General features: G+C 44.8%; 1 protein-coding gene across 1 annotated transcript in view; it reads right to left on the bottom strand.

The window, feature by feature from the left end:
* Positions 1-6430, bottom strand: part of LOC123747816 (venom protease) — a 469133-nt gene extending 462703 nt beyond the window's left edge. The window contains exon 1 of the mRNA XM_069319452.1: positions 6329-6430. Coding sequence (XP_069175553.1) covers positions 6329-6407 — 79 coding nt within the window. The 5' untranslated portion in view covers positions 6408-6430. The remainder of the gene's footprint in view (positions 1-6328) is intronic.
* Positions 6431-18642: the final 12212 nt, after the last annotated feature.

Below are 18642 nucleotides of genomic sequence, written 5' to 3'. Positions count from 1 at the left end.
GTCAAACAGGACTCAGCGAGTAACTGTCAACCATATAAAATCTAGTCCAAGTGCAGTGAAAAGCTCTGTACCTCAGGGTACAGTCCTTGCACCACTGCTTTTCCTTATTCTCATATCAGATATAGACAAAAATACAAGTCACAGCTTCGTATCATCCTTTGCAGATGACACAAAAATCAGTATGAAAATTACCTCGGCTGAGGACATTGAAAAACTTCAAGCTGATATTAATAAAGTTTTCGACTGGGCATCAGAAAATAACATGATGTTTAACAGTGATAAATTCCAGGTACTCAGGTACGGTAAAAATGAGGACCTTAAACATAATACAGAGTACAAAACACAATCAAATGTACCCATAGTAGGAAAACAGCATGTAAAGGATTTGGGAATAATAATGTCTGACGACCTAACGTTTAAGGAGCATAACCAAGCAAATATTGCGACAGCTAGAAAAATGATAGGATGGATTACGAGAACTTTCAAATCCAGGGATCCCATCACAATGGTTGTACTCTTCAAGGCACTTGTGTTGTCCCGTCTTGAGTACTGCTCAGTACTCACTTCCCCCTTCAAAGCAGGAGAGATTGCTGAAATAGAGGGAATACAGAGAACATATACGGCACGCATAGACGCAATAAAGCACCTAAATTATTGGGATCGTCTCAAAGCCCTCCAAATGTACTCACTAGAAAGAAGACGAGAGAGATATCAAATAATATACACCTGGAAGATACTGGAGGGCCAAGTACCAAATCTACACAGTAAAATAACAACGTACTGGAGTGAACGACTTGGAAGAAAATGTAGAATAGAACCAATGAAGAGCAGAGGTGCCATAGGCACAATCAGAGAACACTGTATAAACATCAGAGGTCCGCGGTTGTTCAACGTCCTCCCAGCAAGCATAAGAAATATTGCCGGAACAACCGTGGACATTTTCAAGAGGAAACTAGATTTATTCCTCCAAGGAGTGCCGGACCAACCGGGCTGTGGTGGGTATGTGGGCCTGCGGGCCGCTCCAAGCAACAGCCTGGTGGACCAAACTCTCACAAGTCGAGCCTGGCCTCGGGCCGGGCTTGGGGAGTAGACGAACTCCCAGAACCCCATCAACCAGGTATCAACCAGGTAAGAGTTGGAAGACAGAAGAGTTAGGGGGGACATGATCACCACATTCAAGTTTCTCAAGGGAAACGACAGGGTTGATAAACACAGGCTATTTAACACAAGGGGCACACACACTAGGGGACACAGGTGGAAACTGAGTGCCCAAATGAGCCACAGAGATATTAGAAAGAACTTTTTTAGTGTCAGAGTGGTTGACAAATGGAATGCATTAGGAAGCAATGTGGTGGAGGCTGACTCCATACACAGTTTCAAGTGTAGATATGATAGAGCCCAATAGGCTCAGGAAACTGTACACCTGTTGATTGACGGTTGAGAGGCGGGACCAAAGAGCCAGAGCTCAACCCCCGCAAGCACAACTAGGCGAGTATAACTAGGTGAGTACACACACCAGGTGTACCCACTGGCTGGGCGGCATCAGCATGAGCAGTGATACAACCAGTGCTGTGCTACATGAACAGTGATACAACCAGTGCTGTGCTACATGAACAGTGATACAACCAGTGCTGTGCTACATGAACACTGATACAACCAGTGCTGTGCTAATGAACACTGATACAACCAGTGCTGTGCTAATGAACACTGATACAACCAGTGCTGTGCTAATGAACACTGATACAACCAGTGCTGTGCTAATGAACACTGATACAACCAGTGCTGTGCTAATGAACACTGATACAACCAGTGCTGTGCTAATGAACACTGATACAACCAGTGCTGTGCTAATGAACACTGATACAACCAGTGCTGTGCTAATGAACACTGATACAACCAGTGCTGTGCTAATGAACACTGATACAACCAGTGCTGTGCTAATGAACACTGATACAACCAGTGCTGTGCTAATGAACACTGATACAACCAGTGCTGTGCTAATGAACACTGATACAACCAGTGCTGTGCTAATGAACACTGATACAACCAGTGCTGTGCTAATGAACACTGATACAACCAGTGCTGTGCTAATGAACACTGATACAACCAGTGCTGTGCTAATGAACACTGATACAACCAGTGCTGTGCTATAGAAAGAGTGCAGCACATTTTCAAAGTAAATTCATTACATTGAGATACCATACCCACGTCAATACACCAGGAAAGTTCTAGATATTTGTTAGTGTCTGAAAGCATTATGGTTCCAATAACAGTCTACTTCTAAACTGTTAATTTAACTTTTGTCCTAAACAGAAAATCTCCTCTTATAACTTTATTGTATTATAAATCACTGGTTAAAAATAATAATATTATATACTGAACTCTTTTTCCTTAAAATGTTCTGAAGACTTTCGTTTTCCTGCAACCGAAATTCTAGGGCACATAGTCCAGAGACCACCTGCATGAGTGGTGGGTGTATGTGAACATTACACCGACCACCTGCATGTATTGTGGGTGTATGTGAACACTACAGAGACCACCTGCATGTGAGGCAGGGGTGTGAACACTACAGAGACCACCTGCATGTGAGGCACGGGTGTGAACACTACAGAGACCACCTGTATGCGTGGTAGGTGTATGTGAACACTACCCAGACTGTCTGAAAGCTAACACCAACATACTAATATAACATAATAACCTCAATAAGATATGGTTAATTTCCTTTAGTCAGACAGTAAAGGTATTACAGAAAATAGGATATCCATGACGTCACGTTACAACATATATTTAATATCACATATCCTTTAAAGTCTAAGCATTAGAATTAACAGAACACTGTTTTCTATTCTTTAACTTAATGAAATATACCATAAACTTATGGGCTCCCTCCTATTGTCAAATAGTCAGATCTAGAACCATTCCATGAGAGATGCCTCTTGGGGAAGGAGTGGGGCGAGTCATGGTACGAAAACACGGAGGGCTCCTCGTGAAGTAACTCTACGCTACTAAGATCGCCCAAAACGATCGCCCACCTGTGATTAAGCCACAGCGACTTCACAAACAGGAGTACCCTGTATATCCGTCTTGGATAACTTATCTATGTTTAGAAGGCCTGATAATATTAGATTCATTTCGGTTATAATGATGACAACCACAAGGGTAAGCCAGGTTCCACAAATTATACAAAGTTTCCGTGTTATATAAATCATTTATGGATACAGTTTAGTACTTTGTAGTATTTCCGCAGGTGTAGTTCAATGAAGATAATCCCAGAGAGCTTTAACCCCCTACATAACCTGTGCAGACGCTTCCTTGCTTTAACAAAGACCAACAGCCACCATTAATGGGACCAGAACAGTCCACATGTGGCAAATCAAAGTCTGATGGACAAGAGGACCAGCTCTCATACCACATTACAACCGAGAGCAATTTAACCACTTAACTAATCATTCTTAGATGTAATACTAACCCATTTTAACAATAGGATTATTCAGTACTTTATTAGCATTATTATTTATTTGGCTATGTAATATATCCCCCACAACTATTAGCAGGTTAAACTTTAAAACACAGTCCACTTTGAAGTAATATAAATAACAAAATTATGCAATATAACAAGAAATCAATAGTTAGAGGAATAAAAACAAATGGCTGCTAGCAAATATCCAACACAGACCATCTTCATGTGTGGCTGGCATATGGCCTCTACGGAGACCACCTGCATGTGTGGCTGGTGTATGTGAACACCACAGCGACCACCTGCATGTGTATGAACACTACAAAGACCACCTGCATGTGTGGTGGGTGTATGAACACCACAGAGACCACCTGCATGTGTGGTGGGTGTATGAACACTATAGAGGCCACCTGCATGTGTGGTGGGTGTATGAACACTATAGAGACCACCTGCATGTGTGGTGGGTGTATGAACACCACAGAAACCACCTGCATGTGTGGTGGGTGTATGAACACTATAGAGACCACCTGCATGTGTGGTGGGTGTATGAACACTATAGAGGCCACCTGCATGTGTGGTGGGTGTATGAACACCACAGAGACCACCTGCATGTGTGGTGGGTGTATGAACACCACAGAGACCACCTGCATGTGTGGTGGGTGTATGAACACTATAGAGGCCACCTGCATGTGTGGTGGGTGTATGAACACCACAGAGACCACCTGCATGTGTGGTGGGTGTATGAACACCACAGAGACCACCTGCATGTGTGGTGGGTGTATGAACACCACAGCGACCACCTGCATGTGTATGAACACTACAAAGACCACCTGCATGTGTGGTGGGTGTATGAACACCACAGAGACCACCTGCATGTGTGGTGGGTGTATGAACACCACAGAGACCACCTGCATGTGTGGTGGGTGTATGAACACCACAGAGACCACCTGCATGTGTGGTGGGTGTATGAACACTATAGAGGCCACCTGCATGTGTGGTGGGTGTATGAACACCACAGAGACCACCTGCATGTGTGGAGGGTGTAGGAACACCACAGAGACCACCTGCATGTGTGGTGGGTGTATGAACACCACAGAGACCACCTGCATGTGTGGAGGGTGTAGGAACACCACAGAGACCACCTGCATGTGTGGAGGGTGTAGGAACACCACAGAGACCACCTGCATGTATGGCGGGTGTATGAACACGACATACCTTACCATTCTAAGGGAGGTACAACTTGAGGAATACTAATACCATGGCACAGTGGTCCCGTGTGTGTGTGTGTAGTGCAGTTTAAGGCCACACTTACAGTGTGGGAACCGACCTGTGAGATTTATATTTATTTAATTTATATGAATTTATATAGAAATTATATTTACCTTAATTTATGTTTTTCGATAGCAATTTGTATGATAAGTGGACTGTATTTCTGCAATAATCTCACAAGTCGATCCTCTACACATTAGGGGGGTTGGTTATATTGAATTTATATATATATATATATATATATATATATATATATATATATATATATATATATATATATATATATATATATATATATATATATATATATATATATATATGCAATTGACGATCACAAAACACTGATCATTTTATGCGGAAAATCCACAGAGAAATATGAAATGAGGTGAACGGCGTTTCGGCTTTAACAAAGCCGAAACGTTCACCTCATTTCATATTTCTCTGTGGATTTTCCGCATATATATATATATATATATATATATGCAGCCAATCAAACTACAGTATTAAACTACATATTAGAACATTAAAGAGGGTCCTTATCTTAGTTGTACAGCAGGCCTTAGTCCACCAGGTATAACTAGGATGTAGACACCAAATTTTCCTCATGTGAGGTTGCTGCCATCACCCTATTAACTGATACACAAAGCATGCTTCCTCATCTTGACCTGTCAAAAGGGCGCGAGCTATGAAGCCAGAATCCTAATATATGAAAGCTATATCGGAGAAAACATTGTACAATGAACCATAAAGACCAAGGCTTAATTACTTTGTTTGAGTCGATCATTTGTGATCTCACCGGCTCACCCAATATCTACATAACATTAATGGCCATAAATGAATAGATAAACGGGTTTCGGAAAGACACCTCCCTTGTATTTGCTGACAGCGTGTTGATGATGGAAGACCACTACTGTGATCTTCGTCACACTTCGTCCAAGAGAATTTATAGGAGCAGTTACTAGCTCCAACGGCTCTGGTCTTCTTAAACAACAACAATGGCTGACCACTCCCTCCTCCCTGACGCTACTGGGCTACATTGTCCAGATGACAGTAAGTGATAGAAGGGTCATATTTACTCTATTTTAATATTGATAATTAAGTTAATTAAAATAAGATGGTTTTATGATGGTAAAGTCCAAAGACTAATGTATTTAAGAATAATTCCCAGCAGAATAACTGGTGAGTTTATAATAGTATGTGGCAATGATATCCCGTTTTCTATAGATGGAAAGTTCCACTACAAGTTACATTTTCTATGGGTAACTTGTGTATACAATACAGCAGCAATATTATCTGCCTGTATGATATTATTAATTGGTGTCGGGTTTTCCGACATTCAATACACCTTGACTATAAATGCTTCAGGAACTAGTGTTATGTCCACGAAACTATTACATCAATTAAATACTTAAATCTGTTAAAAAAAAATTTCACTAACACTTAAAAACTACGGGCTCACCATAGCCCGTGCTGCTTGGAACTTTTTGTTCTAAGTAGGGAATCTTTAACAACAACAACAACAACAAGACTGTAAGATGATAAGGCCACCTGTGTTACTCAGGAGGAGCACAAAACACCTGCAAGACGACCATGAATACACACCTTGAGGGAGAGTGTTGACCACGGAGAATAATAAAACACCTGCCAGAAAGACCAGACACAAACATGCCGGAGCGGTCATGGTAACGGCGTTCCCCGTCGGTGTTTACAACACAACTGAGGAAGCGTCCCGTCACCCCAGCTACTCCGCCCAAGGAGTGTTGCCAACCCTTCCCTTCTGACGTAGCCTCATTATTTACATAGAGAATCTGTTGAGTTTTATTATACCAACTCATCTCTCATGATATTATATACGAATATGTTATGAAAGAATAATTATCACTAATGAAGTGAGTACAGAGAACATTAGCTGTAAACATATTTTGGTAAGATCATGACGTCACATTTACGGAAAATATTTCCATTGTAGACCATATGACCTTCCTGGCGTAACTACTACCATCCTGCCATACCTGCCACACCTACACCTGCACTTGCCACACCCGCACCTGCTACCCCGCACTTGTCACACCTGCAACACCCACACATGCCACACACCTGCCACAGCAGTACATGCCCCACCTGCAAATAACAAAACAGTACCTGCCACTTCTGCACTTCCTACACCTCCCACCTGTCACATCCGCACCTCCCAAACCTGCACCTGAAACACCAGCATTTGGCACACCTGCACCTGCCACGCCATACCGTAGCACAGCAATACCTGCCACACCTAACCGTACCACAGCAACACCTGCCACACCTGAACCTGACACACCTTTACATGATACAAAAAAACGTGCTTACACGTGCCACATACACACCTGTCACATCTTCCACACCTGCACTTGCCACACCTACACCTGCTACACTTACACTTGCCATACATTCACCTGCCACACATACACCTGCCACATCAACACCTGCCACATCAACATCTGCCACACATACACCTGCCACATAAACATCTGCCACATCTACACCTGCCACACATACACTTGCCACACATACACCTGTCACATCAACACCTGCCACACATACACTTGCCACACCTACACCTGCCACACTTACACTTGCTATACATTCACCTGTCACATCAACACCTGCCACACATACACTTGCCACACATACACCTGCCACACATACACTTGCCACACCTACACCTGCCACACCTACACCTGCTAAACATACACCTGCCATACCTGTACCTGCTACACATACACATACCACATAAACACCTGCAACACCTACACCTGCCACACTTACACTTGCTATACATTCACCTGTCACATCAACACCTGCCACATCAACACCTGCCACATCAACATCTGCCACATCAACACCTGCCACATCAACATCTGCCACATCAACATCTGCCACACATACACTTGCCACACATACACCTGCCACATAAACACCTGCCACACATACACCTGCCATATCTACACCTGCCACACATACACGTGTCACATCAACACCTGCCATACATACACTTGCCACACCTACACCTGCCACACCTACACCTGCCATATCTGTACCTGCTACACATACACCTACCACATCAACACCTGCAACACCTACACCTGCCACACCTACTCCTGCCACACATACATCTGCCACATCAACATCTGCCACACCTACACCTGCCACACACCTGCACCAGCCACACATACACCTGCCAAATCAACACCTGCCACATCAACACGTGCCACACGTACATCTGCCACACCTACACCTGCCACACATACATCTGCCACATCAACACCTGCCACACCTACACCTGCCACATCAACACCTGACATACCTAAACCAGCCACACCAACACCTGACATACCTAAACCTGCCACACCAACACCTGCCACGCCTACACCTGCTAAACATACACCTGCCATACCTGTACCTGCTACACATACAACTACCACATCAACACCTGACACACCTACACCTGCCACATCTACACTTGCCACACCAACACCTGCCACACCTACACCTGCCACACCAACACCTGCCACACCTATACCTGCCACACCTACACCTGCCACACCTATACCTGCCACACCTACACCTACCACACCAACACCTGCCACACCTACACCCGCCACACCAACACCTGCCACACCAACACCTGCCACACCAACACCTGCCACACCTACACCTGCCACACCAACACCTGCCACACCTATACCTGCCACACCTATACTTGCCACACCTACACCTGCCACACCTACACTTGCCATACATTCACCTGTCACATCAACACCTGCCACCCCTACACCTGCCACACCTACACCTGCCACACCTACACCTGCCACACCAACACCTGCCACACCAACACCTGCCACACCTACACCTGCCACACCAACACCTGCCACACCTATACCTGCCACACCTATACTTGCCATACATTCACCTGTCACATCAACACCTGTCACATCAACACCTGCCACACATACACCTGCCACATCAACACCTGCCACACATACACCTGCCACATCAACACCTGCCACACCTACACCTGCCACACCTACACCTGCCACACCTACACCTGCCACACCTACACTTGCCATACATTCACCTGTCACATCAACACCTGCCACCCCTACACCTGCCACACCTACACCTGCCACACCTACACCTGCCACCCCTACACCTGCCACACCTACACCTGCCACACCTACACCTGCCACACATTCACCTGCCACACATACGTCTGCCACATCAACACCTGCCATACCTACACCTGCTACACCAACACCTGCCATACCAACACCTGCCTTACGTATACCTGCCATACCTACACCTGCTAAACATACACCTGCCATACCTGTACCTGCTACACATACACCTACCACATTAACACCTGCCACACCAACACCTGCCACACCTACACCTGCCACACCAACACCTGCCACACCTATACCTGCCACACCTATACTTGCCATACATTCACCTGTCACATCAACACCTGTCATATCAACACCTGCCACACATACACCTGCCACATCAACACCTGCCACACATACACCTGCCACATCAACACCTGCCACACCTACACCTGCCACACCTACACCTGCCACACCTACACCTGCCACACCTACACTTGCCATACATTCACCTGTCACATCAACACCTGCCACCCCTACACCTGCCACACCTACACCTGCCACCCCTACACCTGCCACACCTACACCTGCCACACCTACACCTGCCACACATTCACCTGCCACACATACGTCTGCCACATCAACACCTGCCATACCTACACCTGCTACACCAACACCTGCCATACCTACACCTGCCTTACGTATACCTGCCATACCTACACCTGCTAAACATACACCTGCCATACCTGTACCTGCTACACATACACCTACCACATTAACACCTGCCATACCTACATCTGCCACACATAAACATGCCACACATACACCTACATCTGCCACACATTCAGCTGCCATACATACACCTGCAACACCTTCAACCACCACACATACACTTGCTACACATACATCTGTCACACCTATACCTGCCACATCAACACCTGCCACACATACACCTGCCACATCAACACCTGCCACACATACACCTACCACACCTACACACACCTGCTACCTCCTGGGGGAGCCGGTGGCTGAGCGACAGCAAGCTGTGCACGTGATCCTGTTGTCCCGGGTTCGATCCCGGGCACCGGCGATAAACGATGGGCTGAGTTTCTTTCACCCTATGAGTCTACTGAGGTTAGTCTCACAAATACCAGGTAATCCACTTTTAATGTTGTACAGAATGAGTTTAAGTGAAGGAATATTACCTGATTTTTGGACAAAGAGTATCATTGTTCCCATCCCCAAACGACACTCAGATAATTATAGACCCATATCTTTAACACCGTGTGTTTGTAAGGTGCTTGAACGCATTGTCCTTAACCGACTCATGTGTCGTATACAGGGGCACCTGTCACCCGAATTGTTTGGATTTATGCCTGGGCTCAGTACACAACACTGTTTTGCTGAATACTTCGCTTATATTGAAGGTTCCCCTCAAGCAGTCTTCATCGATCTAGCTGCAGCTTTTGATACAACAAACAGGGAAATCATATTAGAACAAGTTGTTGAGCTAGGAAGGCAAGGAAAATTATGGAAATGGAATAAGGGATATTTGTCTAATCGAACAGCATATGTTTTGTTTAATGGTGTTAAAAGCACAGAGAGCAAACACTTTGAACTGGGAACTCCACAAGGAGGGGTCCTCAGCCCGTTGTTGTTCAACGTTCTGATGCATAAACATATTAAAGATCTTCCAACTAATAATGAAGACACTGTCATTGTTATGCTGATGATACATGTTTACAGGCTGGCTCTGGGCCTAGAATGCAAGTTCTGCTCGATGGTTTTGCTACTAGAGTTGAGGAATGTGGCCTACTTATCTCTGTACAGAAAACTCGTGCCCTCCTTCCATGTGGTATTCCACCAGCCAATTATCATATAGATGGGCGAGCACTCGAGAGCTGTGAGTCTTACAGATACCTTGGTGTCCCTCACTGACGACCCTGGGTACCTTTCTTCTCTCAATAGGAGACTCTGGGAGAGATTAAAGCCCTTGAGGGTCCTTGTTGGTGTCAAACATGGAATTAACGTGAGACTTGCGAGAATGTTTTTTGTATCATTTATACGCTCTGTGATTGACTACAATGCTCTACATCTCACACTGTATACAGACAAAGAGCTGAAATCTCTTGAAACCTTGCAAAATGAAGCTATGCGTCTCATCCTTGGGGCTCCAAAGTCCACGAGAATAGTTAATATGAGAGCAGAGTTAAAATTGCCTACCATAAGTGAAAGAATTTTGTCCATTAGCACAGTTTTCAGCGTGAAGGCGTTGAGTAGATCTCGGCAACACATGAAATTTCTAGCTAAATTTTCTAATATGCTACACTCACCTGAGGTCTATAGAAGAAGAGCGAAATCTGATTATGCATTTTGGTTCTACAAGGTAGCCAATTCCATCAAAATCTTAAATATGTACCCAACTCAATTAATGATTAATCAACCAATTACTCCATGGGATAACTGGGATCTATCAGTTGATTTTGTAAATTCACCCAAAAAAGGTAGTGTATACTGTACATTATTAAAGCAGATAACAATGAGAAGGATCACTGAGAGTACTCAGGGTATGGGTAATGATGTGTATCAGTGCTATACCGACGGTTCTATAGAAGAAGGTGGACAATGTACCGGATGCGCATGTAATATATTTGAACAATCTTCTCTCGTACATACAGCAATGAAGCTCGTCAGTGATTGGGCAAGTACAACTCAAACCGAACTTGCAGGCATATACCTTGGCACTGAATTTTTAAGACAAAGGCAGTGGACCTATATACTGTGATTCGCAGAGTGCACTCCTGGCACTGAACGCACATAGTAGTGACACCCAGAAAATAGTCAGTGATATTCGAATAAATGTTTTAGCTGCTAAAGAAAACAGATTTGAAATTAAATTCCTATGGATACCATCACATGTTGGCATCTCAAGGCATGACACTGTTGATATGCTTGCAAAGAGCCTGTAGAAAACCAGTGGTAGAAATTGATATGGGTGATTCACTAGCAGTGACAAAGAGAATACTAAACAAATATCTAATGAAGATCTCACCGAGCTAACAAATTCACAAAGACCTGAAAGTTGAAGCATTAAATATTATGATAGATATCGTGAGGAGACATTCACATATGGGACTAACAGAGCAAGAAATAGGCAATTTGATGTCATAGTTGCCAGAATACGCCTGGGATATAGACATATCTGGCAGCTCTCTCAAACCCCAAATGTCGAGTACACAATGTGTCAACTTTGTGAAAGAGAAAACATGCACTCACTTGAACATTATATTGTAGAATGTCCCGTATTGACTGACTCGCCCCCCTGGGCTGAGGTATGCTGAACTCTGTAACCACTATAGGAGTACTGGAACACTTGATGATATATTAGACTAGTACCCTAGATTGACCATGATTTGTAACTTTATAACATGAACTTGTACAAGCATCTTCACCTTCAGTGGTTAAGTTCTTAATTGCACACTTAGTTTCTCTATCAGCTATCTCACCCTGTCAGAGTAAAAGAGGCATATATATGTGTATGTATGTGTGTATGTATGTATGTATGTATGTATGTGTGTGTGTGTGTGTATGTATGTGTATAAAGTATATGTGGAAGCTGATCAGAATTACATTTCACCATTGTAAATTTACATTAATGCTTTCATAAATCTGTGTATCTATGTATTTACGTATGTAGCTTAATCTAACATTTTATAAGCACTACAATCACGTTCTGTGGTTGTTCAATAATTCTCTGAACTGTATGTTTGACAAATCTCTCACCCTGTCCATGGAGGACTGAAGAAAATGTATATATTCTGGCTAGCATTGTAAATGTGGTAGAAAATAATAATAGTAATAAAAACTATGCCTCTGTTACCTAGCATTAAATAGGTACCTGGGAGTTAGTCAGCTGTCACGGGCTGCTTCCTGGTGTGTGTGTGTGTTTGTGGTGTGAAAAAAATTGTAGTAGTAGTAGAAACAGTTGATTGACAGTTGAGAGGCGGGCAGAAAGAGCAGAGTTCAGCCCCCGCAAGCACAGCTAGGTGAATACATACACCTGCCATACCTGCACCTGCTACACATACATCTACCACATCAACACCTGCCACACCAACACGTGCCTCACCAACAACCGCAACACCAACACCTGTCACGCCTACACCTGTCACGTCAACACCTGGCACACCAACACCTGCAACACCAACACCAACATCTGCCACACCTACACCTGCAACACTAACATCTGCAACACCAACATCTGCCACACCTTCACCTGCCACTCATACACCTGCCCCACCAACACCTGCATATATACACCTGCTTCACATACACCTGCTGCATCTCAACCTGCCATGCCTATACCTGCAACACTTATACTTGCCACACATACACCTGCCACGCCTCCACCCTCCACACATACACCTGCTACACATATACCTGCAACACCAACACCTGCAACACCAACATCTGCCACACCAACACCTGCCACACCTTCACCTGCCACTCATACACCTGCCCCACCAACATCTGCATATATACACCTGCTGCACCTCTACCTGCCATGCCTATACCTGCTACACTTATACCTGTGTATAAGTGTAGCAGGTGAATTCCATGTGAATTCACCAAAGGTCTCCCACTCGACCCTTTTTAAATCTAATGAAATTTTGTAATAAAGTAGCCCCTAGATCTCTAATGAAATTGTGCAAAATATTAGAGCTCAATATGCTTTGGTTCTTAAATAATCAGTCTCCGTGGTGCAGTGGTAAGACACTCACCTGGCGTTCCGCGAGCGCTTTGTCATGGGTTCGTATCCTGGCCGGGGAGGATTTACTGGGGGCAAATCCTTACCTGTAGCCTTTGTTTAACTCAACAGTAAAATGGGTACTTGGTTGTAAAAACGATTCTTCGTGGGGATCGTATTCCAGTGACTTACCCGAAATGCTACGCGTACTAGTGGCTGTACAAGAATGTAACAATTCTTGTATATATCTCAAAAAATAATAATAATAACAATAAGTCCATGTTCAATGGGCTCTTATCCAGTTAATGCGTACATTTCGTAAAAAGGGCCAACTTTGACCCTTTATCAAATCACGTCTAGTGCCCAGAGAGGTGTGAAATTTGGCATACCATGAAAACTTTTGTTGCGGAATACAGCAGTGCAATAAAAAAAAGTAGTTTGGGTAGCCATTCAGCTACCAATCCATGCTAAAATCACTCCCGAATTTGTCGTGAGAAATTTGGACCCCAATTTGGAGACCACTTACTCATCATCAAAAGGTCTAACCGCCATGATCTTTTGCATCGATGTATAACAAGCACAATATTATGCAGTGATGCAATAGCAACTCTGTTGTATCCATATGTCCAGAGGTGGCCCACTTGAAAGTTGGCCCAAAATTTTTTTTGTCCAAAACTAGCCAACGTTCAAGGCAAAGTATCTCAAGATGCGTCATTCCCAATTTGATTTTGAACGGCACCATTGGACAGAGCAGATTTTTCTGTACAAGATTAACTTTTATTTAGGTTGGTATCTGAATTCCTAGTTCAGCCAGAGGACTCTGAAAATGACAAACCTTGGTGCGATATCGAAAAAATCAAATTATGAGTCTCCATCTTCTTTGTTCACTGATCATGACCTCTTTTCTTTCCATTCTTTCCGGGCCTTCCCAGTTTCCCCATCCCAAGGTCTCCTTCCCCCCGGCCCCCCTCCACATGCTCCCCTCCCACCCCCCCCCAACCCCTGACCTCCCTGCCAACCCACCCCAGTCTCCCCTGCATACCCTAACCCGTGACCTCCCACCACATGCCCCTCCAGCTCCCCCATCCCATGCCCCAATTAACCCCCAGACCCCCTCAGCCACACCACGTCAGACCCCTTAGCCCCCTTGTACCAGATCCTCCCAGCCCCCATCACACCCCAGATCCCCCAGGTCCTCCTTCCTAGGCCCTCGCATCCCAGACATCCCTTTCCCCCCAACTCCAGTGGAATCAACAAAAACTGAGAATGGACAGAAGAGAGTCAGCTTCAAGGTTATGTACTCGAACATATATGTGATTACAAACATGGCTAGTGAACTCAGGGAAAGAGCATAAGAAGTAAACCCAGATGTAACTGGACTCACAGAAACAAAATTCTCATGAATCAAAACGAATGCCGTGTTTCTTGTGTTATCTTGACATGATTTCGGGGCTTAGTGTCCCCGCAGCCCGGTCCTCGACCAGGCCTCCTTTTTGTTACACACCACCCTGGAAGCAGCTCGTAGCAGCTGTCTAACTCTCAGGTACCTATTTACTGCTAGGTAACAGAGGCATCAGGGTGAAAGAAACATTTTGCCTACTTGTCTCTGCCTCCACCGGGGATCGAACCTGGAACCTCAGGACTACGAATCCGAAGCGCTGTCCACTCAGCTGTCAGATGCCCACTGACAGCTGAGTGGACAGCTGTTTCCCCAGGACTACACTGTAATAAAGAAAGAGAGGGAAGGAAGGGGAAGAGGCAGAGTGGCTCTACTGATGAGAAAGGAATGGAGTTTCAAGGAGATGGTTATTCCGGGCTGCGAAGAGTTCATAACAGGCACCATGACGATGGGAAGACCAAGAGTAGTAGTTGCAGTGATATATAACCCACCACCAAATGAAAGAAGACCCAGGCAAGAGTATGACAGAAACAACATGGCAGTTAACACTATCATTGAGAGAGCAGCCGCTGCTGCCTACAAAAATCGATCCCATCTGCTCATAATGGGGGACTTTTATCACGGAAGGACAAACTGGGAAAACAAGGAACCGCATGGAGGTGAGAAAACATGGAGAGCGAAACTGTTGGAGGGGGTGGCTAGAAACTTTTTAAGTCAACATCTCAAGGGTCCCACGAGAATGAGAGGCAACGATGAACCAGGAAGACTCGACCTAGTATTCACTCTGAACGATTCAGACATAAGGGAAATCGGTCTTGAATCCCCCGTGGGTATGAGTGATCACAGTGTACTGTTGTTTGTGTATCTGGTCGAAGAAGGGTTAATGTACTCAAGGAAGGGACCAGAATGCCAGAATGCCGGCCAAGAGGCCAGCATTCCGGAAGGGAAACTATGAGATGAGAAAATTCCTAACTGAAATAGCTTGGGAAACAGAGCTCAGAGGAAAGATGGTTCAAGACATGATGGACTACATCACACAGAAGTGTTAGCAGACAGCAGACAAGTTCGTTCCAGTCCAAAAGGAAAATAATGAAATGCAGATGAGAAACCCATGGTTTAATCAGAGATGTAAGCTAGCAAAGCAACTAAGTAAAAGGGCGTGAAAAACTATAGAAACAACAGAACACTAGAGAGCAGAGAAAGGTACCAGAGCGCCAGGAAAGAATACGTAAGAGTGAGAAGAGAGATAGAGATGCAATATGAAATTGACATAACGAGCAAGGCAAAGACTCAACCCAAGCTGCTGCAAAGCCACATCAGGAGGAAAGCAACAATGAATGAACTGAGGACAGGGACAGAAAGATTCCCTACAAACGACAAGGAAGTGTGCGAGGAACTCAATTAGAAATTCCAGAAGGTCTTCACCTCAGAGCAAGGAGAAGTCCCAGAGATAAGAGAGGGAGCATCAAACCAGACACCACTAGAGGAGTTTGTGATTACCAGTGGGGAGGTGAGGAAACATCTGCTAGATTTAGATGTGACAAAGGCTATAGGCCCGGATGGAATATCACCATGGATACTAAAGGAAGGAGCAGAAGCACTGTCCCTGCCATTCTCCATGGTGTACAACAAATCACTGGTAACAGGTGAACTGCCAAAAATTTGAAAGACGGCCAATGTAGTCACAATTTACAAGAAGGGCAGGATAGGCATAAGAAGGATAGGAAGGGCAGATAGGCAGGAGGCACTGAACTATAGGCCAGTGTCTCTAACTGGCATTTCCAAGCAAGATAAGGAAGAAGATTGTGCGAAAAAAGCTTGTAGAACATCTGGAGCGAAAGAACTTTGAAACACAACATCAGCATGGGTTCAGAGATGGCAAATCATGCCTAACAGGTTTAATTGAGTTCTATGACCAGGCAACAAAAATCAGGCAAGAGAGAGAAGGCTGGACAGAATGCATATTTCTGGACTGCCAGAAAGCTTTTGACACAGTACCACATAAGAGATTAATGCACAAACTCGTGATGCAGGCAGGAGTGAAAGGGAAGGAACTCCACTGGAAAAGGGAGTACCAAAATAACAAGACACAGCGAGTCACCATGAGGGGTGAGGTCTCGGAGTGGCTGGGAGTCACTAGTGGAGTCCCACAGGGATCGGTCCTTCGATCTATACTGTTTCTGATATATGTAAATAATCTCCTAGAAGGAATTGACTCGATCCTCTCGATGTTTGTTGATGATGCAAAAATTATGAGGAGGATCAAGACAGAAAGATAGTATGATGCTACAAGATGACCTAGACAAACTGAAGGAATGGTCCTACAAGTGGCTACTAAAATTCAACCCAAGTAAATGTAAGGTAACGAAACTAGGAGGGGGAACTAAGAGGCCAGTCACTAGATACCGAATGGGAGATGAAGTCCTTCACTCAACGGACAGAGAGAGAAAGATCTAGGAGTTGATATCACGCCAAACCTGTCTCCTGAAGCCTACATCAAAAGAATACCATCAGCTGCCTATGCGAGGCTGGATAACATCAGAACTGCTTTCAGAAATGTGTGTAAGAGTCCTTCAGAACCTTGTATGACACATATGTATGGTCAATTCTGGAGTATGCAGCCCCAGCATGGAGCCCATACCTAGTCAAGCACAAGACGAAGCTGGAAAAAGTTAAGAGGTATACCACTAGGCTAGTCCCAGAACTAAGAGGCATGAGTTATGAGGACATACTATGTGAACTGCACCTCACGTCGCTTGAAGACAGAAGAGCTAGGGGAGACATGATCACCACATAAAAAATTCTCAGGGGAATTGACAGGGTTATCTTGAGATGATTTCGGGGCTTTAGTGTCCCCGCGGCCCGGTCCTCGACCAGGCCTCCACCCCCAGGAAACAGCCCGTGACAGCTGACTAACACCCAGGTACCTATTTTACTGCTAGGTAGCAGAGGCATAGGGTGAAAGAAGCTCTGCCCATTGTTTCTCACTGGCGCCCGGGATCGAACCCGGGACCACAGGATCACAAGTCCAGCGTGCTGTCCGCTCGGCCGACCGGCTCCCTGGTAGACAAGGATGGATTATTTAATACAGGTGGTACACGCAAAAGGGGACACAGTTGGAAGCTGAGTACCCAAATGAGCCACAGAGACATTAGAAAGAACTTTTTCAGTGTTAGAGTAGTTAGTAAATGGAATGCACTATGAAGTGATGTGGTGGAGGCTGACTCCATACATAGTTTCAAATTTAGATATGATAGAGCCCAGTAGGCTCAGGAATCTGTACACCAGTTGATTGATGCTTGAGAGGCAGGACCAAAGAGCCAAAGCTCAACCCTCGCAAGCACAACTAGGTGAGTACAAATAGGCGAGGACACACACACACACACAAATTAAGGGGTCTGCCAGCTGAGTGGACAGCGCTCAGGATTCGTAATTCTGTGATCCGGGTTCGATTCCAGGACCAGGCAGAAACAAATGGGCAAAGTTTCTTTTACCCTGATGCACCTGTTAACTAGTAGTAAATAGGTACCTGGGAGTTAGACAGCTGTTACGGAGCTGCTTCCTGGGTGCGTGTGTGTGTGTGGGGGAGTTAGTTAGTTAGTAGTTAGTTGAATGGTGAGTCGAAAGA

Source organism: Procambarus clarkii, chromosome 93, assembly GCF_040958095.1.
Source record: "Procambarus clarkii isolate CNS0578487 chromosome 93, FALCON_Pclarkii_2.0, whole genome shotgun sequence".
Classification (NCBI taxonomy): Eukaryota; Metazoa; Arthropoda; class Malacostraca; order Decapoda; family Cambaridae; genus Procambarus; species Procambarus clarkii.
This window is presented reverse-complemented; position numbering and strand designations above follow the sequence as displayed.